This window comes from Diadema antillarum, unplaced genomic scaffold (genome assembly GCF_040938485.1).
Source record: "Diadema antillarum isolate AM-2024a unplaced genomic scaffold, OU_Dant_1.0 seq00000507_RagTag, whole genome shotgun sequence".
NCBI classification, from domain to species: Eukaryota; Metazoa; Echinodermata; class Echinoidea; order Diadematoida; family Diadematidae; genus Diadema; species Diadema antillarum.
Genome location: NW_027271462.1, coordinates 2474989 through 2498301, shown reverse-complemented (window position 1 = coordinate 2498301; position 23313 = coordinate 2474989). Strand labels below are relative to the sequence as shown.

The window sequence follows — 23313 nt, the reverse complement described above, 5'->3', positions numbered from 1 at the left end:
TATACAAATGCCCCAAGAAGAGAAGTAATTCATACTTTTAAAAACAGCATATCAAACTTATGAAGGAATGTTTTCTTGGATTTCAAAGATGCCACAAATTGTTCTATAGGGGCAATTTAGACAAACAGCTCGGTTTTATGTGCAATTAAGGTAAGGGACGTTCATCATCAGGGAGTATGTGCATCATGGTGAACATTTGCACCAACAAATCAGTGGGTGTTATGACAACATTCCTATAATTCTTCACATTTTTGATAAGCCCCATTAACGTTTCAGGACTTTTGCGCTTTTATTAGTATGGACTCCATAATCTGTCTTAATGTGTTCCCCCCATTCAATAGCTACCTCCCCTTAAAGGAAAACAAGTATTGTATGAGAAAAGGGAAAAAATGCACTCTTTCAGTGTTACAGACCCTGATGAGTGCAAGCAACCCATTCAGCTGTTGTGACCAACTGCCCACAGTGGATTCTTGATTTTTGTTTTTTTTGTGGGACTAGTTTTGTTTGTTAGTGTTTTTGTTTTTGGTTCTTGCTATGTCCCATATATGGCCATTACATAACAAACTTTCCTTTAATTACCCCTCTCAACAATATGTGTATTTGTCACACAGAACAAAACTGGCAGATGTGCAAAAAATAGGGAAGATTTTTTTCTTTTGCTTGCTTTACTTCTTCAATAGCTTTGCATTGTTAAAAGGAATACAATTTGAAAAGTCTGTACAGACTTGTTAGTAAAAATTGTCCCTTTTTTACCTTGATTTACTTTAGTTACATTACATAAGTTAGAAAAAAATGACAGAGAAATGGTTACCGTGACGAGCCTGGTTGTAGGTGTTTTTCTCCTTCCGACACGAGGTGTTATCGCCGCCACACACCCCACACTCATCTTTCTTTGTGTTGGAGCTCAGTATATGGTCACACCCAGCTTGCTGGAATCAAAGGGATGGTAGAGCAGTGATTGCAACAGTAATGGCAAAATCTGATACGTGTTCAAATACCACAGGGATATATCAACTTCTCACAAAAGGATACACCGTTGCAACAATCACATCGGGGAAGTTTGCCCATCTACAACTTTAATATGTCACTGTCTTTTCTTTGCATCAGGCAGATTTGATTGCATTTACATCTTTTTCTCCTTTTGGTCGCTATGGAAGATACATGTATGAAATGATTATGATTGACCAAAACGAGGACAAACAACTTGAATTCAATCTGAGACTTGCATGATGCACTCAAGGAATAATGATATTCTACACAGATTTTAAAAAGAAAAACAGTTTTTTATGAGAGCATATACCAACAGAAATGCTCCAAGTCTTCGTCTGCAAATTTAATCAATGTTGTTACTTGTAATACACGTAACTCCTTGTAAACAACCAAATATGGGCATTGACAGTTGAACTACAAGGAGGAACCAAATGCTTGCACCCACATACCCTGACTAGACAAATATAAACTTGATTGGAAGGTGTAGGCACATTAAGGTTGTTTCAGGCCGTTATTATTCACCTCAAGATTTATATGATACAAGCTTGTTTACATTGTGGTATATGCACTGGGCGAGTGGGAGAATTTTTGCTACACGCCCCTCACATGCCTGAATGCACCTCTACCTCAATAATGTTCTTTCTCTTCATATATAGCTGAGAAAAAAAAATCCCCTTCACCACTGCCCCCCCCCCCCCCCCCCCCCCCCCCACCAAATAAAAGGGCAGACATTTTAGTCTTGGACCCTTTGCACACTAAATTCTTTGTACACATTATGGAACACTCTGCCATCCCACATCTGTGATATCTGGTCTTTAATCACATTCAAATCTGCACTTAAGACACATTTATTTAGTTACGCTTTTGATACTTGGTAATTTTCAGGTGTAGTGATATAATTTTGTCTGTCAATGTTGTTTGTTTTTGTTTGCTGTTTTTTTTCTAAAGAGTGCTTTAAAATGTTATATAGAGCACTACAAATTATAGATAAATGTTATTATTGTTATCATTACAACTTGAATTTGCTTTGTTGCTTCAGAAGGACAAGCACAATGCTATTCTGCTCGCCTTAATGAGACATTTCACCAGTAAATATCATTTGGCAGGAAACAAACAATATACAACTCCTTTTTTTTTCCCCCACTCACTCTGCACTGTCCTTGCACACAAATATCATCCGTGTCTGGTCCACACTTTGTTCCATCCACAACCTTGCGACTCATCTCGTAGTAGGCGTTAGAACCAGCCACCCTGCAGTACAACTTACATCGGTCCTGCACTTGGACTGAGGAAAAAAACAAACAAAAAAACAAAAAAACAAACATAAAATATATGTAAACAACATTAGAGTCAACACCAGAGGGCAGTCTTTACTTCCTGTCATTTCATCTCACATGGAGTGAAAGTTCCAGCTGCTCAAATCGACACCATGTATTTTGAATCAAGAGTGAAATAATAACATACCTCATGTGCAAAGCACAAGTATAACCTCATAATGAAGACTAGTTCTGATAAAGTCAATAGGTTTTAGCATCCATGTGCAAATAAAAGCAAATACTGTAATGAACTGACATGTGTGTGGATGATATGCTTTACTCATGGTTGAGGGAAGAACAGGTTTGGTTTTGACTTGGATATAGCTCTGTTGTTGTTGTTGTTGTTGTGGTTGCCTATTGCACAAATTTCTCTCTCTGCCAAGGTCATGGCTTATAATGGGGATGCCATCACCTGCCAAACACAGGACTAATTCCTCAAAACACTTGTTCCCTGGCTGCAAGGTTACGCCCACCCATATACCGGGCTGTAAACAATCCGGCTAGCCAGCCATATTTGACTGTAAACAATCGCTAGCCAGCCCACGTTAGATTGGCCTACTTTCCGAGGGAGACCTCTGCCACCGTTGTGGCCCGCTACACGCACCACACCTGTCACACCAGTCTGGAAGTGGTAGGCGTCAACGGTCCACTTCACACCGGCTCTTTAAGCCCCACACCTCAGGAATAGTAACATCAAGAAGATTTATATACATGTATGCCCACAAGAAGGGCAGTAGGGATGCTAATAAACTCTACACGAAGCCCCCTGAGATTTTTTTTTTATTTCATTTTTTTTTGAACTCGCAACTAAAAAGGTAGAGCTCTGTCGTTTTCATTTTGCTTCTTTGTTTATTCTGGTCAGTCACAAGTTGTCCTCCATAACAGCATGGTGTAATCATCCCTAGATACATAAGCGTGGAAAGACACCAAGGGCAGAAAGATAGAAAGCAAAGATATTATATTAATACTGAATCATGGAGCTCACTGGTAGGTATTGTGATAACTCTCACCCCCCCTCTCTCAATTCTTCCCTTAATCTCTCCCTAGAAGTAGATTCAAATCTTGCAAATGGTCTCTTTAACACCCCCTTCCCACACTCTTACTAACGTTTAAGTTTTGTCATTGCACATACAAGTGAGAAGGAAAAAAAATGAGACTTGTGACCTACAATGTGTGTTTATGTCATTGCCACAATTCCTCTAGGGACTTCAAAGGTTAATACTCAGAAGGAAATAAAAGTCACTCAAATGTTTGAAACCGTTGATACCAAAGGGCAACATTGGATTTTCTCCACTCAAAACAGGAAATTGGCATTCATGCATGTGCAATTTAGGCTAAGCCGTATCACGGCAAACATACGCAATGTAACAAGATTGACGCAGTGTTGGCACAGGCTGACAAGACTCTGGAAATCATTCCTCACGAACTTGACACAAACATTAATGTCTGGTAACTCATAACTGTCTCCAGATATAGTATCTATAGTAAAGGGGATCACTTGTCTCAAGCCTTTGGCTTTCTTTGTGAACTCCCCGACACATTTTACTCTGTATACATTTCCATTTTTATGATTATCAATAAAGTGAATTGAATTGAATAGTCACTCAAAAGAAAAAAGAGTACTTGTACAATATGGTTGTATTTCTCATTAGAAGTCTTGTGGCTACATTCTTAATCAAATGCGGACAGATTCATTGGCTTGGCACAAATTGCGTCACATCTGTTCTGATCAGCTTACAGAATCTACATTTTTGGGGTCAGCAGAAGGCTCTCCCAGCACCAATTCTTGGGTATGTATCATACATACATCCCCATGATGTATCAAACCATCTCCAAGAAGCTTTGTTAACACCTCAAAAATCATGCCACAAAGACACACAGGAGACAGCACTGGTGTGAAAGTACCCTCAAGACTAGAAACCCATTTGTCGTCTGCACTCCGCAAATACCTCCCCGGGGAGTGTTCCGGAGTAAATTCGGCTGACAAAATGCAGCCTGAATCTTTGCGCAGAAATATCCGCAGTCTTTAATACTGCCCCTTTTATTCTTGTGGATTTATTCTGTTCTCTCTCTTCTGCTGCTCACGCTGTTTTGTTGGTACTCTTAAACACATCTCTTGTCCTCTCTTTTTTTTTTGGGGGGGGGGGGCTTAAGCACACACGTCTCTTTTTAAAAATCACATTATGTTATAGATGTCAACAGTAGTGAAGTAAGTTGCATTTTAGACTGGGCCACGCTCTGGGGCGAGCGGAAGGATTTAATTCTCTAAAATGTGATTGCAGTTTTCATCCCCGTGGAAACTCGCTCTGCTTCATGGTTTGGCTGTGAGAGATGCTTATCTCAGCAGGTCACAGTGATCTTAACATAACAAAGAGAGAGGGAGACAAGAGGGAGAAAAAGAGATGTACTCTGCATCCGGTGTCCAGATATTTAACAGATTTGTGAATCAAATGGGGTTGTATGAGTTAATCAAGATATATACTGACTTATGTTTTGCTATGCAAAGGCATTTGAAAATAAAAATAAAATGAAGATACAGTTGTATATGACTTCACTATAATATGAAGCATAGGTATTCCACTGAAAAAACTATGTTTCAGCCCCCCCCCCCAAAAAAAGGTAAAAATGGTTGCATCTGGAAAATTGCATACCCTTGCAGAAGCACAGTGGAGCTCATGAATAAGCCACCGAGTATTCTCCTGATTTGGGGCAAATGCACGGTGGGATAGCTTCAACTTCATCCACTTCTGAGAGGGCTTAGAGAAATACTCCTGATGACATCATTTGATATCTATTTCTCATTGTGGGCAAAAAGACCTTAAAGGCTACTTTTTCTTAAATACTGGCCACACACCTCCAGCGTACTTGGGCACGAATCGGGTGTTTGGAGATATGCCTCGGATAAACTGTGTCCGCTGGGACTCGGCACACTGCTTCTCCCGAAAGTCCAGTGACCCCTCCGGACAGGGCTGATGGGGGGAAGAAAAAAATCAGTGAAAGTTAGGAATGTCCCTCTGGCACGGAGTTACTAGCCTCTTAATTTCAAGTCACCATGGGGTTGGGGTGGGGGGGGGGGGGTGTCTAAAAATGAGACAGGATTTGTTTACACATCCAATGCCACTTCATGTCATGTTGCAAATTTATCAGTACAAAAAAAAAAATATATATATATATACAAAAATTCCAAGGTCACAATGTCATACTCTGCTGCAAACATAAAGAGAAAAGAAGAAGATTTATAAGGAGTGTCTTCACAAACTGCTTCTGAAATTCAATTTGTTGTTGAAATGACTCCTTTAACTAATGAATGAATACATGATTACTAATTTTGAAAGTTACTCTTCATTAAACAAGAATTTAGAAAATGTTTTTCACATACATGGTTCCAAAATTCAGAGCCTTTATCCATTAAAATCAATTCACTGAACAAGGCAAAAAAATTTTCTCTGACTTTTTAAAAATCTCAAACAATCTTGACCTTACTCTGCACTGGGACAAATTGTATTGTGTTAATTCAGCCATGGACTATCTAAAACTCACAGAGTCAAGACTCAGATAGTGTGATTAAGGTTTATCTGCACCACGAAAAACCGACTCTAGTTATCTGCCTACCAGGGGTGCTCTTGGGGTGCAATGCTCCAGGGGTGTGGTCCCTGAGCCTCCACTCACCTGTGTGTTGCATGATTTGAAGCGCAGCCGCCGCCCGATGCAGTACTTGCCCCCATTCTCTGGGGTGGGGTTGTCGCACAGCCGCTGGGCCTCCTTGACCCCGCCCCCACAGGTCCGGGAGCACTCCCCGTACTCGCCCCACTTGCCCCACTCTCCATCCACCACCTCCATTCGGTTCCTCGGCCGGCACTCGCCCCGAAAACACCACTGGATTTTTTTTTTTCAAGACAAAAAAGGAGACATGGGAATCTACACATGTATCACACATGGTACCTGCATTCCCGACCAATTGCATTTGGTGAACACTGAAAAAAAAGGAATAAATGGCAACTTCTTAACCTATTACTTCCAAATAAAGGCACTTAGAGCTGAACAGATACTACAAGTGGCACATTCATTTCCCTCCTGTTCTTTTCAGGATTGGCATGTCAACTCATTGAGCAGAGAATAACAGCCAAGACTCCTGTCTTTATCATGAACAAATCAATTGACTGTGGGACAATGTTCTTCCCTCTACTGACTGAAAGTGCAGGTGTACTTTTGGAGGCTAAATCTGCGCCATGAGATGACCACATTTCTCTTATCGCAAACTACATCACGTAGATCTTGTGAAGCAGCTAGCTACGACACTTGGGACAGCCACCACTTGAAAGTTCTTGATTTTTATCCTGCGCATCGTAGGAATGAATGTCAGTGACCTGAATGAACCAAGCAAACTCTACGCTGATCATAAAACTGATGAATTATCTCAAACAGATGATTCATTTCCACTATTTACATCTGTTTTTTCTTCTCTCTTCTGCCATCACTTTCAACTAGTCTTTGAAAGTATCAGAGGATAGGTAAATACTAGATTCAGTGCCGCAAGTCGGGTCTTATGAAAACATGCGTAAATCAAGAAGAGAAGACCCAAAGGGATAGTATACAATCTTCCAGACAAGATAGAAGAAAAGAGGAGATAACCTAATCATCCCCATAATGTTGGGTGGGAGACTACGATTCACTCACAGAAAGTGACTGGATCAGTGCACATTGTCCTCCCTTGATCCAACTCTCAAAATGCTTCCTAAATATTGAAAAGAAGAAAATCTTTCCCTCTCCACTGCAGCGTGGAGACTGCTATGTACTTTAAAAGATTCATTGGCATATCTATTACCCTGGGGGCGATGGTTTTAACATACTAGCCCCCCAAACACTTCTAACATACTGATCCAACCTCTCTCTGCACTTTGTCAAATTGCTCATGCGCGACAGGAGAGCATTGTTTCCCCAATTGTCATGAGGGACTTAGAAATACTCTGAGCAGTAATAGCCCCCAAGCCAAATAGTTTTTCCATCGCATGCGCTACATTAAAGGCAGATTCCTCGCAAAGCCTGGCCACCGATGGAAGATGCATGTCTGCTAAAAGTTGATTGCCATGGCAACTCACACTGTGGCTGTCGCACGGCGTTCCATCGGCCCATGGCATGTGTTGAGTGCGGCATCCTGTCTGACTGCCTTTAGATGAGCCCGTGCACCATAACCTTTTGCAGGATTTCTACGATAAGAAAGAAAGAAGAACAAGAACAAAAAGAATGAAGAAACAAAACATGCAAAAAAAAGAAAACTAGAAATGTCGCTATGGCGACTGGTATGCCTCCACCATAATGCATGATTCTCCTAATAGGTCTATAGTACATGTGGACAATGTGTGATTACATTTTCACAAAATTGGCAAAATATTAAAATGACATGTTTGTCACAAATGTATTGAATGTTTACCTTCCTTGACCTATGTTTAATTGGATGAATAGGAGAGCATGTATTTGGGGATTTAAGAACTTTAACTTGACTTTGACCATTTCATATAAAGTTTATGCACTGAGTAATTTTCAAGGTATGGAGAAAAAGCGCAATTTCTGTATTGAACAGTAAATTGTTATCATTTTCATCTGGCCTTTGATTTATAAGAGAAGCACTGTCAGGCAGAACATACATAAATTCAGCATGTACTAAGTTTCAAGATAACTTGAGCCACTTCCGAGATATGGAGAAAAAAGTAAGTTCAGCACTTTCACTTGATCTTTGACCCTTGACCTTCTTGGCAAAAAAAAAAAAATCCCAGAGAATCTCTATTGGGTTAGACATGCATACATCAAGTTTAAAAAAAAAAAAAATATCCTGCTGGCATTGCATAAATATAAGAAAAATAGTAAGATTTTGAAGTATTGCCCTTGACCTTTGACCCCTGACCTTTGACCCCATGAACCCTAAATTCCCTAGATAACCAATGCCAGTCAGTAGATGCATATACACTATGTTCCATGAAGATACCTTGAACAATTTCCAAGATACAGAGAAAAAAGTGAAATTTTAACATTTTACTTGACCTTTTGACCTTTGACCTTTTGACCTCATGACCCCAAACTTTCACCAGAGAATCTTAATTGGGTAGTACATGTATACACTAAGTTTCAAGAAAATATCTTCTGGCATTGCATAGATATGGGGGAAATAGTAAAATTTTAAGCATTTGACCTTGACCTTTTGACCTTTGACCTTAAGCATGTGCACCCAAAAGTTGATAGGCACAACTTCACCCCCTAATACACATACATGCCAAGTTTCATTAGGATACCTCAAAAGGTTTTGGTAGTTACCCTGTCCACAAAATTCATTACGGACGGACGGAAGGACGGACGGACGGACGGAAGGACGGACGGACGGACGGAAGGACGGACGGACGGACGGACGGACGGACGGACAACCCGAAAACATAATGCCTCCGGCACCACTTCGTGGCGGAGGCATAAGAAAACATAATGCCTCCGGCACCACTTCGTGGCGGAGGCATAAAAAAGAAGTGTAATCCCGGTGGTAACCATTCCCCTCTTATCAATTGTGGAAAGATACATGCTGGTCCCGAGAGTTTGTTGAGTTCTAAATCATGACACATTTTACTGACACAGTTTTTACTTTTCTAATTATTTCTCCCCATTTGTTATGAAGCAAAAAGATAATATCAGTTGCCATAATATACTGTGAGTGATGACCGTTCACTTTTCCCTATCATCATAACAGCTCCACCCCAAGCCAAAATGTCCATGACTACGAAACTGAACTCATAAAATCACGATAAATTTGAGAATTTGTACGACCTTCACACAACTGACATTCTGACTTCAACAACAAGAGAAAAAAATGTCTAGCTGGTTGGCACAACACAGAAGAAGAAACAGTGCTGAATCATAGTGAGTTTGAGTCTAATTCACTATGCTGGATGCGTTCTCGGGTCTCACATTGTTTCGGTTGCCCTTGACTGATACTTATCAAACCCCGTGAATTATGGGGCTGCCGAGTGCAATAATCACTCCTACACCCCTCCAATTGCGGCCAATTTGGGGTGAAATTGTCCAGTTTTGTCTCCACCCAATCACGGGGAGGAGAGCCACCATCATTACTGTCATCTCCGGTTTTGGGATCTCAGACTTGATGCAAGCCACATCTCAAAACCTGGAGCAAACCACCTCTCCTCTTTCTTCTTCTTTTCCTCCTCCTCCTCAGCCTCCTCCCTCTCTACCTTTCCCTTGTCTGCCTGAGAGAAAACTTCTCATGGAGGGGGTACTGCAGGGCCAGAGTTCTGCCTCTCCTGCCGCTGGGCATAGCTTGTGATTAATGAAGCGTTTGCTTTGCTGTAATTTGGAAACCCCAGCTAGATGCCGGAGATTGCGAGTGTCAAAAGGTCATTGACCTTAAGCCAATCAGTTCCCTGTTGGATTGTGGGTAGGTCATGCCGGGGTCAGCTAATCACCGGCAAGCCGCACTCCCCTTGAGACAGTGGAATGGTGTATCTTGTTTCTCAACAGTCTTGTTACTTTTTGCCACTAGAATACAGCCTAATGACTGCCTGTTTGAAGAAGTTTCGATAGACTCTAAATTCTCGCAGTGATCAAATTTGGAGTTTTCATATGGCAGTAAAATTCACACTGAGATAAAGAAAGACGTCAGAAATCACAATCAATCAAAATTCCTCACTTCTGACTAGTGAAGTTTTTCTTTTCTTTAAAAGTCAGAAACAGGCATAAGTTCATCATGTTGGTTTATACCATTGCTTTCATTCTAAGAGAAAAATTGTTTGTTTGTTTGTTTGTTTTTCCTAAGCTAGTAAGTCTATAACAATCATATGGCAGAAGAATCTCTTCAAATAAAGGATACTTTACCAATGGCACTAATCATACTGGATATTTCAAATGTATGTACTATCTAAATTCAGTGTAAATGTTAATCTTGAGATCATCAAAATGAAACAAACCATGGGGAAGTCATAACTAGAACATATTCAGCAGACTAAAATAAGTGTCAACAGCTATATGACGTTTGAGGAAAACATCCAGTCAATATCTTACAGAAATGGGCACAAAGTGATACCTGTACTCAATACTCTCAAATTTGTGATTCTTGATGCCTGAGTATTTGGCCTATTGCTTGTGCACCAACAAAACACACAACTTTAAAGGCATTATTTACAATTTGCAGAAGAAACAAAAACCCAGCTTTAGTGCTTCAAAGTAGTTCTTAAATGTGTATTAGGAATAGAAACAACCAATGTAAAAATGTTAATCAGTATAATCAACGTTAAATATTGTTAAATATCCAAAATGTAAACAATGGTTATAATAAAATTGTTTCTCAAATAAACCATCTACAGTTAAGATTTATTTAGAAAAGATAGTGATATCTCCTTATATTCCTAGGTTTTATTGCAATTTTTTTTTATATGGTAGGATGTTTTGTGATACAACTGACCTACACATAGTATGCATCAAATGTGATAACTCAAACATTCTTGAAATCACTGCTACCAATGGTAAACACATCTTTAAGACATCCCAAAGCAATTGCACACTCATGACAAGATGTAGGCCTATGTTTACAAGAGACTTTGCTGGCTTTCTACAATTTTGCTTTTCCGCAGGAAGAAAGATAAAAATGCTGATCAGAAAACCGGCAATCGTTCTGCCAACTCTTCCCAGAGGCAGCATCAGTAACATGAATGTAGTGACATGAATGAGTCTTGTCGTGTCCTCAATTTCCATCAAGCGGGAAAAGCTGGGAGGAGGAGGCGGCTGTAACAGCCAATCAGACACCTGGCCTGGTGATGAATGCATCTCCATCAGAAAGACTCAACCTCGGGGTATGGTTTCCATGGGAACCGCAAAATGATGGATAAGCATCTCAACCGACTGAGTGGCAGGTTTGGAGTGGGAACAAGGCAGACCGTACAGGAAGACGATGATCCCGCAAATGTAAACCGACTGCAGAGGTATTGTTGACTTTGTCACCGACATACCGTAAGTCAGTTTCTGAGAAAGGGGACATTTTGTGGTCATGTTCTCTCAACACAATAAGCTGATAGGAACATCTATCAAAAGCATTCAACCTCAACTGTATGCATACAAAAGCTGGCACATAAGAATATCAACAATTCCAAATGATCATACTGAACAAACCTCAGTCTGGTCAAAATATCTGTCTCCTGCATCCTCTTCACAGCAGAAAGTATCATATCACTTTTACAGAAATGTGGTTTAAGTTACATTTGAGAACTTACGGGCAATAGTAATTAAAATACTAGAATGTTTATTCAAACGAACTAACAAATATCAGGCGAAGTGAATAGCATACTATAAAACACAATATTTTCGCGGCATGAAATTTTCGCGAATTGGAGCCGATGGCCTTTTTCGCGGCATGATATTTTTGCGTGTTGCCTCTAACGTCCAATGCATATAGTGCAGACAAGAACTTTTGCGTGCATTTTAATTTCGCAAATCTTGGCTCACGCGAAATTCGCAAAATTAAAATGCACGCGAACATTCCTCATTTTACAGTTCACCCTTTGCATGTTATGTGAACAGTCATCAATGGGTAGCCTGCCTTTAACCCTTTAACCTTTTAACCCAACAATATTGTACACAGTGTCCAAAAATGACTGGCGTAGATAGGGTTAAAGGGAAAATCCCTTCTGTGTTCAAGTCGACTTTAAAGAGGAGTGAAGTCACAGAGGAAAGCAAAAATTATATCAAAATCTTGAAATGATGAATTCATGATAACAAATTTTTACTCTAAATCCAGGCAACATTAGGATGCAGTCACACACAGTGAGACCACAAGTGTCATCCCATCACTCCAGGTTTGAAGTCTTGTACACAAACGTCTACAAGACAAGCTCTTTTTTTCTCTCTCTGAGGCAGGTTATCTCTCCATCTCTCTCACAGATTTCTAGCCTGCGATAGGGCAAGGTTACTTATTTTCTCTCTGGGTGTGGGATGGACCAGATCTCATTCCCCCCCCCCCCCCCCCGTCATTTAAAAGCCATCCATCACTGGCTGAATAGTGCCCCTCCCCTGCCGTCGCCCGGCAACCAATGTATCACCAGTCCCACCATCACACGGGGATGGCATCTCTGCCCATCCTTGGAGGAGATTCAACTACATCAATCACTCTCCTTCCCCTCACCTCAAAAATTCTGCAGACAAGAATTCAAGAATGATGTATTTGGTTTGTTTGTTTGTTTGTTTGTTTGTTTGCAGGTTTGCTTGTGTATTTGTTTCTGATAGCTTGTTGCTCTTTTCTAATGGCTACACTTCTCATAGTCAAACAAAATTTACAAATACAGTACGACAGCTCTTCTTTCACGCAGATGCTTTGAACTTTAAAGGGAAATGTGCTCCATATACAAGTTGACTGCATACAGAGAGTAATGTTGCATAAACATGTTTGTGAAGTGAACACTTCATCAACATCTGACTGCAAAAATAAGATAGATAGGGAAGATTTAAAATGTTTTTGGTTTTATGAAACAGTGACAATTGGTCACAATATGCAAATCAGTTGAGTTGATGATGCCTGTACCTCACAGCTTACTAATTGATATGTACAGAAATTAAAAAAAAAAGAATATGTCAAACACCCATCATCAATGATTTTTTTTATGCAACTTTAACTTAGAAAACATTTCATCGGAGCAATTCAGCTATCACTTGTAATTGGCCTGGAAGCCTTTACTCTTGTTACCTACTCATCACACTGTAATACAGTCTTGGCAAGGTGTAGATGAAAATCTTCAACCTTGACTTCAGAACTTGAGAACTGACCTTTAATGGACTTCAATGAATGAACTGAATATTTCTGTAGTTATATACAGTTATTCCATATCAAATCATAGTCCTCCAGGATTTTCCAGAATTCATTTCATGGCTGCTGCAAGGTGCCCTCTACTTTTTCAAAATTGTGCAACAACAACAACAACAAAAGATTAAAAAACAGGTAGCATTTTCAGATATACATCAAAAATTAGGAGCTAAGAGAATGGCCATCAGTCTAATATTCTACTAAAGTCACATTCTAATTATCTCCAGGTGGCTTTATGATTTTGTCTTTTTGAATTGTGCAGCAAATTCTCAGATGGGTTCTGAGATAAACTTCATGCTGGAAAGGTGCGAGTCCCTGTCTCAAGCGCTGTTCCTTAACCCTCCAGGCACTGACTTGGGTAATTGCTCCAAAACCAACAATGCCACTCCTTAATTCAAAGCGCACTATCAAAGAAGAAACGCCTCCCTGCTGGAGGCTTGTTTCAACAAGCCTGGGATTAAAGTTTATCATCAAACACTTCCTGAACATGTTGTTGAACTGAGGGTTTATCCCTTCCCTCCCCCCCCCCCCTTAAAAAAAAAACTGACTAGACTAAAAGTGAAAAACTAGAATTAATCTTGTGAATGAAGCCTTAGTTTTCATTTCTTGTGAAGGAATGCACGGCTTAAGAACAAGGGATGCCCTTAACATGACTTCCAAGAAGCATCCCCGAGGGAAGTCAAAAAAAAAAAGAAGAACTCTCTTTCCATCTGTTGCTTCCTCTTTCCACAGTCTCCTCACCTTGCTCGTTCCTTCGGCATTTCTGCGTTTCTAGCGGAGAGGGCAAAGACCCCTTCCCTAGTCCACACGGGGCTTTGATGCTAACCCAATTCTACCACTTAAGTCAATATTTGGATGCATGCAGAACCTGTCCTCATCCCTTTTCCTGCAGATTTTTCTGTTGTGTCATTCATTCTCCGGGCACTGAAACACTTCCACACATTGTGCATGCCGGCTCCGACTGAATCCACATTGGCGGGGGAAATGGCTGGGGATTTGGCCGTTTATCTGGGCAGACTCATTCCTAGGCTTTTCTCAGCAAAGTAATGAAAGCATATTTTTTTCTTATTATGTGTCTTGGGACTTGCTCACCTTTCCAGCAGTCTGTCTGAAAATCATGCTCAAACCATCTCTCCAACAGCTCTCAGCAGTAAAAATGTTGTCTGCAACCAATCACGAGCACAGATTTTACACATACCAACAATGCCATACCCCATCTCTTTTCTTCATTTGTCGTCTTCGTCCCACTAAAAGACAAAACATATACCTTGCTATACATCTTTGCTCATGTCTAATCCCCTGTTCATTTGTTTTTCTTTAAATCTATTTCTCTTTTGTGGGATCATAGTATCAAACAACAAACATCTCCCCCAACAAAAAAGCAAAATAAAACAATATTACCTGAAGGGGTATTTGAGGAATAATCTGAAAATTTATCAGAATATGTGACATTGACAAAAGATTCTGAATAACGCAGAGATTGAGAGAAGAAGAACATGTTTGATTGATGGAGTGAAGGAAGGGGGGATAAAAGGAAGAGGATGAGAAAGAAGAGAGATAGAGAGATGGGTGGCAATAGGGTTTGGAAGAGAAAGATGGACAAGATTCCTCTACCGCATCGATAAATTACCGTCGATGTTGGGTGCTAAACAAATGTTTCTGACCACGTGGGGAATGTTTGGCTAGCACCATGGCAAGTTTGGGGGCACCGGCAGGAGACACAATAAAAATGTGATATTGTCTGATCTGCCTCCTCAACAGTTGTCTCCCGTTCACACATGGCTGTGTGTTTTACAAGCTACGTGGCCCCCCTGTGTGGGGGGTACTGTAAGATGACAAATTAAAAGAGGTGGCCTTTCCCCCTCTGCTGTCAGTGAAGATATTATTCAAACTTAAAGCACTTATTGTCTTTCTCTATTGTGTCTCCACTATCCCTCATCCTTCCCCTGTGACACATTGCCCACTTCAGAGTAGACCTCCCCATATGATCGTATGATCCATTATCTCAATTTGTCGTGAAAAAGCAATTTATTTTTCTTAAATCCACATCCTTTTGACTTTCTGAACCTCCCTCCCCCATCCCCCACCCAAGGTTACCCCAATTCCTCAAGTCGTCATGCATCTTAAGCTCTGCTGCACTGCTCAGCGATTCTGACTCATTCAATGAGACATTTCACCTTTTTTTTTGCACAATTCCTCCCTTTCACATTACAAATCCAAATGTAGAGATTTTCTGATGGAATGCATTGAACAACTTTTATTGTGCTAAGATCACAATGTGGTGGAGGGTCTAGAAAAAGATACCACAAAAAGAAAGAGACAGCTCTCATTCAGTGTACCACAGACATATCGAATACTGGTAATTGAATCCAACAGGCCTACACAGAGAGATGGTTAAGAAGACTGTTAAAGTCTAACTACTGTAAAACATGATATATTCACGGCATGAAATATTCACGAATTGGAGCGGATGGCCCTATTCGTGGCATGAAATTTTCGCGAAATGCCACTGGCGTTCAATGTATACAGTGTAGACAAGAACTTTCGCGTACATTTCAATTTCGTAAAGCTTGGAGCTCGCGAAATTCATAGAATTAAAATGCACGCGAACGTTCCTCGTTTTACAGTATGCTAATATGAACAAATAAAAAACAACAAAGATAACAGCAGGAACAGAGATATCTCTTTTACAAAGATTGAAAAAGAAAGAGTTAAGATATACCAAAAAAAAAAAAAAGTCGTCACCATCCTACTTGGGCATTAGGACATGAGTATTTATTACAGACTGATTTATTGAGTGTGTGGTTCTGGAATCTGAGGGTGTGTAGCTACTTGAGCTTGAACTACAATGCGTAAGGTGGAGCTCTGTATCAATGGCCTTATGACATCACTATCTTGGAAACTTTAAGAACGTTTGATGTCATTCAAAAATTAATCATACCTGTGCAATTCTCTCACACGGTGAAAATTCCCTGAATTCTATGCTTACCAATCCACAATTCCTGTTAGCCGTTTCCCCCGCAAACACCTTTCCTTCTTCATTCTTAACCTTTTAATGTATCACTTTGCATATGCCCCAGTGTTCAAATTCTTTTCCCCCCTTCCTCCCTACTCCAAGGCCATAAAACCATTTGATGGATGTATCTGCCTTATAACACACATGATAACAGTGATTTACGGCCAGACTCTTGACATGAATGTTTCAAACAAACCATGCATTCTTTTTGTGCTTGCCTTCGCCTCTTGCCCCAGCTTTGTTTAAACAGTTCGTCAGTCATTGGATTCCACTTGTGCAAATTGATAGTTTTGACATTCTCTAATTGGCCAAACACAGTAGAGACGGGGTTTATTCACTGGCTCCAGCAGTAACAGTAAGTCAAATGTTCAAGTTCAACAAGTTAAAGGGACATACCACCCCTTTTGCACGCAAACACAGACAATTCACTTCGTACGTAACTATGCTGATTGTCACAAGTTTAGAAATAATTGTCAGCAGACGATGCACAAACATAACGTTTGGTGTGCACGTAGGACCTACACTGTATGTGTCTTCTTTGAGGGATATATTTCCTATTTTCACGTAATGCAATGTGTTCATCATCGTATCGATGTGAGCGCATTTCTACGGCTTGCAAAACAGAATACTGCAAAAGCTGTTATTTTCACGTGATTTTAATTCCTGCGAATTTCACGAATCACCGTTGAGGCACGAATTTAACAACACACGAAAATATCTGATGCCTCAGCGAATGAACGAACAGGCATTAGTGCACTTTATGATAGTCTCGGTGTAAAATCATGGAGACAACATCTCACGAAAATGTCTGTGACCTCTTCTCAATCGCGAATATGTCTGTATGCGAAAATAACAGCTCTTACAGTATTGCCTACTGTGTCTCATCAAAGAACCAGCAGTCAAAGACAATCCCTGATGCATGAGTGCACAAAAGTGCTTTGAACTTCTCATTCTGTATGCGGACTTGCTCTGCAAACTGGCTAATCTGAAACAAAATAAAGGACAGAAATACATGTACAGTACATGTTAAATCATCAGCTTTCGATTATCCCCCCTAAATGCTGTCACTGGCAAAGGATGGAACAATGGACCAAATGGACTACAGCTGCAAGTGCAAACAAGCAAAATAAATCTCATAGTGCCCTTCTCTCTCTCTTCCCCGTGACTGACAGTGCACTACGAGTGCACCGAGCAGGTGCCGAAACAAGGTTGCCCCAGTGTGAGTCACTCTGTGACAGGGTCTTGTGGCCAAAGACTAATCCTCCTCTAATCCTGGTGTGGCTGGTACACTTGCCTCTCCTGAGACAACTCGAAGGGAATCTCACTCTTTGATCTGCAATTTCTATCTTTACTTCTCTAATGAAAAACAAAACAATACAAAACAAAACAAAACAAAACAAACTAAAGTAAAACAGACCGAAAGAAATTAATTGGACGCAACTCAGGTCAAACGTTGATATGGAGAATATCGACTGTAGTCAAGACTACCTCATCTGTACCATTCACAGTTCATGGGGTGCAAATCTAACGAGCAGGAACCAGCATCTTCTGTAGTAATGATTTTCATTTGTACACCTCCTTGATCTCCCGCAGCTTAGAAGGGATTCCAGAGTGTGTGCTTAAATACAGAATGGGAAAAGACGTGTGTGAAATCTCCTCGTGAGTGTCACTTTGACTGAATAAAGTGCTCCTATCAGTCTACCCAACACAAAAATAATATGCACATTTATCTGATCTTGGGGTGAAGAAAAGAGGGCTCCAGAATTGATTCACAACACATTGGTATCTGACGAGTCTTGAATGACGTGTCAAATACTGGCTCACATCGTATCGCTCATAGACAGACATATCCCGCTGAAATGGGACTGCAGCAATGAAAAATGATCAGCACTGATCAATGTTTATTCTGTGACTCACAACAAAACGCTTTCTTTGCTCTCGTGTTTGTTTGCTTAGTTTTGTTTGTGTGTTTACTTTTTCATCCCTATTTCATTCATAGTACCTCCTAGAGCTGAATGCCACTGGCAACTCTGTTCACCTTCCCTATCAAGTCCCGCAATCAGCCATAAATGTCCCACTGTGCTGCAAATGAATGATTACATGTAGGTAGGTAGGATGAGAAGTTATTATGATTTTTGTTACCCCCCCAAAAAAAAAAAAAGAAAATGTCCCCCTCATCATCCTACTTTACTCCCAGTATTCTTCCTTTAACCCCCAGCCGAGCTAACAGTGGGTCACCACTCACTGAGCTTGTATTTATTTTGCCTTCTGACGCTAGATTCACTGGATGCTTGCTGGCCGTGCTGGAACTCTGCCGGAATGAACGCCGACTGCCATAAATCTCCACAATCAGGCTCTGAACTCTGCCAGCGGGGACTGAGGGAGTCCTCTGCACCCCTCCCCGACCTCCTCCCATCCCTCTCACCGTGAATGTCAGGTGGTCAAAAAGAGGTGAAGCCAATGAAAGTGGGCGAACGTCAGAGAGATGCCTTCTTGGGCGACACTGGTAGACTCACTGCACACTGCATCTCTGGTAGAACAGTACTCCTTCCTTACTTGTACACAAGGGATCCTCTTCTTAACCCCTCCTCTCAAGCTACCCATTACCAGAAGTAGAATGTGAGGGCTAGATCACATCATCCCTCTCCCCTTTTCCTGGCTCCCATTTTAATAATCTACATTTCGTATCACAATTCAAATATCATGTTACAGAATGCAAGTGTTGAAACTGACTTCATCACCACATGAAATGCGGTACACTTATGCATATTTACAATAGTGCACAATGAGCAGCTGAGTACATGTTACCAACAATGTGAATATCCGAGAGTGTGCTGCACCTCCTTTAAAGGACAAGTTCACCTTCATAGACATGTGGGTTGAGTGAATGCAGCAATAGTAGAACACATCAGTGAGAGTTTGAGCAAAATCGGACAATCCGTTCAAAAGTTATGAATTTTTTAAGTTTCTGCTCAGCCATGGCTGGATGAAAAGACTACTATGGTTTGTGATGTCACATGAGTACAACGATATAAAGAAAGAATAAAGAAAATTCGACATATTTCCATTTTTCTCACATAACAAAAGAACACTTGACTTCTCTCTTTCAGAAGGCAGGGGGAATAATATTACCCTTAACATAAGTCAGTAGCAAGTCGAAGAAATGTGCATTTTATTCAAAAAGTAAAGTTTTGTGAAATTCTCTTTTTATTTTCCTTATATAGTTGTACGCATGTGACATCATACACTGTAGTAGTCTTCTCTTCCAGCAGTGACTGCGCAGATACTTAAAATATTCATAACTTTTGAACGGATTGTCCAATTTTCCTCAAACTTTCACTGATGTGTTCTACTAATACTACTGCATTCTCTCAATCCTGATGTATATGAAGGTGGACTTGTCCTTTAACATCATGAACTTTCCAACTGTGCATTATTTGTTTTATAAACTAGATCTATGAACTGTTTTGTAATACAATGGAGTTGCTCATCATTTAGCAGTGCAGTAGACAACCGTTTGAATCAAAGCAATTGTTTGGGTAAGTGTAACGCGCACAGTGATTGGTACTCCGCCACAGGTAACACACATTTTTGATGAACATGTTTTAGACTGACTCCCTTTCAATAGCGAGAAAATAAAAAGAGCTCTTTCTTTTTCTCTTTTCTTTTTTCAGCATTTCTGATTGGCTACATTTTTAACCCAACTCATGACCACAAATGACATTTCAAGCCACAGCTGAGTCACAATCTCCATAGCCTATCAATCAAATATGCAACTCTTATTACACATACACGCAAGAGGATGTATGTATAAGGTGCTCACCATGGCAGAGGTGAATACAAAGTCAAGTACAATGTACGTCTCAAACTTTTTAATCAATTGTGTGTTAGAGATTTAAACTGCTGAGTTTTCACAGGAGTGCCTGGCATCAGGCAGAACTTGATCAAAAAACACACTGGGACCGCAAATCGGTCACTGTCAGACCTGATTTACGGAAGGGACTCAAGTTTCCTTTTAAAAAGAAAAAAAAGAAAGGAAACTTACATTTCTGAGCACATTTACAAATGGGTTTTCTTGTCAATGTGAAACCTTTCAATGTCATATCTTCACTTCAGCTCACTGAATGTCACGGTAACACCATTCAGATCCACAACTCACCCTGTAGGAGCACACAGTTGAACCCTGGCCAAAGACGAGGTCACACTGCTTGCTAATATTGTACACTTCACCAGGCTGGAAGCTGGGAAGTGGGCGGGGATCCGTTGGCCTGTCCAATAGGCATTCAGCATTGTTTAGGCTGCAGAGAGAGACAGCAAGGAAGATATATATATATATTTTTTAATGAATGAACAAATGAAAGAATGAATGAATGAATGAATGAATGAATGAATGGAAGCAAGCTCTGGTGAATTCAAGCTGATTTAGACATACACTTACAGTGTAGGCCTACATCTTCAGATAGTAGCACACGTATTATTGCCATCCTTGTTTCCAATATTGAAGCATGTCCATAAAATGCTAAAAATTCTCATCATCTCTTGCTACTGCATCAGCAAATTTCAACTGATGGTACAAAAAAAGCATTTGTATAGATTATATGTCATGTTCAGATAGCCATAAATATTTGTTCTCAAATGGTGCTATAAAGCTCAAGTAAACATCATTAAAATGAATGGAATTGAACAAAATAAGATCAAACCTAATTAATCGAAACTAAACTAAATAAAACAAAGTACTAAATAAACAAAAATTAAATATAATAAAACAAAACACAATAAAACAAAATGAAATAACATAAAATAACATACAATAAAAATTATAACTACATAAAATAGAAAACTTATCTGCATATTCAAATAACATCACATCCCTACAAAGCAGTGACATTATTCCCCTGGAGTGTTTTCTTTGAGAGAGGTTAGTCAGACCCCCCCCCCTTTTTTTCACACCCATCTCATCCAGACACAGCGTCATCTTGGAGAAAAGAGGTCACTATCAGTCACAAAGACCTAGATCTCTGGTGAAATCAGCCCCTAAAGCTGATTCCTATCTTCAAAACAACGCAAATCAGATTAAGAAGATGTGGGGGGGGGGAACAACTTAATGGAAGAGCCAGAGGAAAGTAAAATCTCACATGAACATTAAACAAGGGGCTTACATAATGTATCATCTAGACTTGAATATGCAATTAATGCACGCTCCTTGTGCACATTCATAAATTCCTGGGACCCACGGGACATGAGAAAAAAAAGTTCAATGCAAATCGGATTTCCTGCAACATCGGCCACTTGCCTGCCATTAATGGGCTCGCACACTCCCGAACAGGGTTTACTACAATGGACCCCTGTGCTCCCGTATGCCTTGACTGATGGCCTACTATGTTCTGGCAGGGTCACAGAGCTCTGGTGGGAACAATTACTCACAATGGGGGCAGCCTCCAAACAAATTGACTTTGTATTTGAAATTAACAAGGGCACAGGAGTCCCAGGGCGATTAACATTGCCAACAGATAAATGCATTCGCTGAGTTATGTGAGACATGAATCAACGATTTGATGTTCTCCCGTCAGTCAGACTGACAAAGATCGGATTTGTTCTGCTGTTGTTTTGAGAACACCTATGCTTTGTGCTAGCTTTTAATCACCCCAAACAACAGACAATTGTTTAATTTCATATTTGTTTTAATCACACGGCTGCTTGGAGTCTCTCAGTGATTCACTAAAATTGGCATATTTACATCTAAAATTGCACATGTATCATGGTGCAATTAGAGTTACATCTCCTTTTTTCTCTTGTTCTCCCCTTTCTCTCTCTCTCAAAAAAAGGGGAGGGGTTAGACATAAGAAAGGAACTTTAAACAGATGTAAAAGAAAAATGCCCCATCATTGGACTCCACACAATTATGCAATGTTAGACAGTCTAGCTAGCAAGCTTGTTTTCAATGCACCGATAAGAAGGTCTTACAAGCAGATGCGGGTGTTACACCATCCGCACATTCTATTCGTGAGGTGGGCAATTCTCTTAGTCCCATTCGATGGATAGTCAATGTCATGTCAAATAGTTTGAACATCACCTGTGACATGCGATCCTCTTCTCAGCTGCATCGGATAGAGCTGAATGTTGTGATTGCTATCAAACAGACGATGTGGAAGACACAATTTCTCCCCCTCCCCCTCCCTAAAAAAAAACAACACACACACACACACACACACACACACACACACACACGCACAGAAAAACTTCCCTCAATACACAATATGAACACAGCCACCATTCTATGTGGACAAGGCAGGATCAGGCAGGAGATCAACGTACAATCTCACCTCCTAAACTCCCCGTGTCTAGCTGTCTGCCCACCCATATAGACCAGTCAGAAATGAATTTCTGGTTTTGATTTTCAAGCCAGGGGTGAAGAATGTAAGAGAGATTCTTCCTATTCAGTCTTCTAGGCCCCTAGGGATGGCAAGTACTAGAAAACATGTTTGGTTACCTCGGCCTGCCACTTAACTCTTACACTACCAGAAGGAGTAACACACACAGTTCTCTGCCTACAATATGCATTTACAAACCCCTCTCCTTCCAACTAACAGTTGAATTCTTGCATATTGTGAAAAAAACAACAACATTCTGCTTAGATTGATTTCAAAGATTATATATCTTTGCTCCATGCCATTACAACCTAAATAAATACTGGGGAACACTACTGAGAGAGAATCAAATAAAAACAACAACAACAAAATGCATTCGAACTCACTGTGAGATCATACAAATGACTACATAGCAATTATTTGGTAAACTCTGGAGAATAGGGCAATTCCTGGCACCAACTACAGCATAAAAAATAAGATTGAAAAGTATGTTTGCAAGGCATAAGCAGGGACGAACGAGTGTCAGGCTGCACAGCTAATGGTACAAATTGGAGCAGGTAGAATGAAGGGTAATGTGATGGGGAGTACAGGCTTACACTGAGGCCGCTGGTTTGTGGGCAAGACAAAGTCAAGAGTTGTGGTACCTTCTTTCACTAAGCACACGTCAAGGTCACTGTCACATTCTTGGCTAGAACTGGGTCATTGATGGAGAGATTGGGCCTATGGGAGGGAAACGCTACAATGCCCATCACTATGTTTATGGCTACAAAAATTGACTCC

The 23313-nt window shown here is 40.4% G+C and overlaps 1 protein-coding gene across 1 annotated transcript in view; it reads right to left on the bottom strand.

The window, feature by feature from the left end:
• The window catches only part of LOC139734050 (A disintegrin and metalloproteinase with thrombospondin motifs 9-like), a 206661-nt gene that overhangs the window by 46703 nt on the left and 136645 nt on the right, over positions 1-23313 (bottom strand). Inside the window, exons 11-16 of the mRNA XM_071644866.1 lie at positions 20325-20463; positions 7406-7513; positions 5976-6182; positions 5161-5275; positions 2139-2275; positions 812-929 (exon numbers count right to left, since the gene is read on the bottom strand). Of these exons, the coding sequence (XP_071500967.1) occupies positions 812-929; positions 2139-2275; positions 5161-5275; positions 5976-6182; positions 7406-7513; positions 20325-20463 (824 nt within the window). The remainder of the gene's footprint in view (positions 1-811; positions 930-2138; positions 2276-5160; positions 5276-5975; positions 6183-7405; positions 7514-20324; positions 20464-23313) is intronic.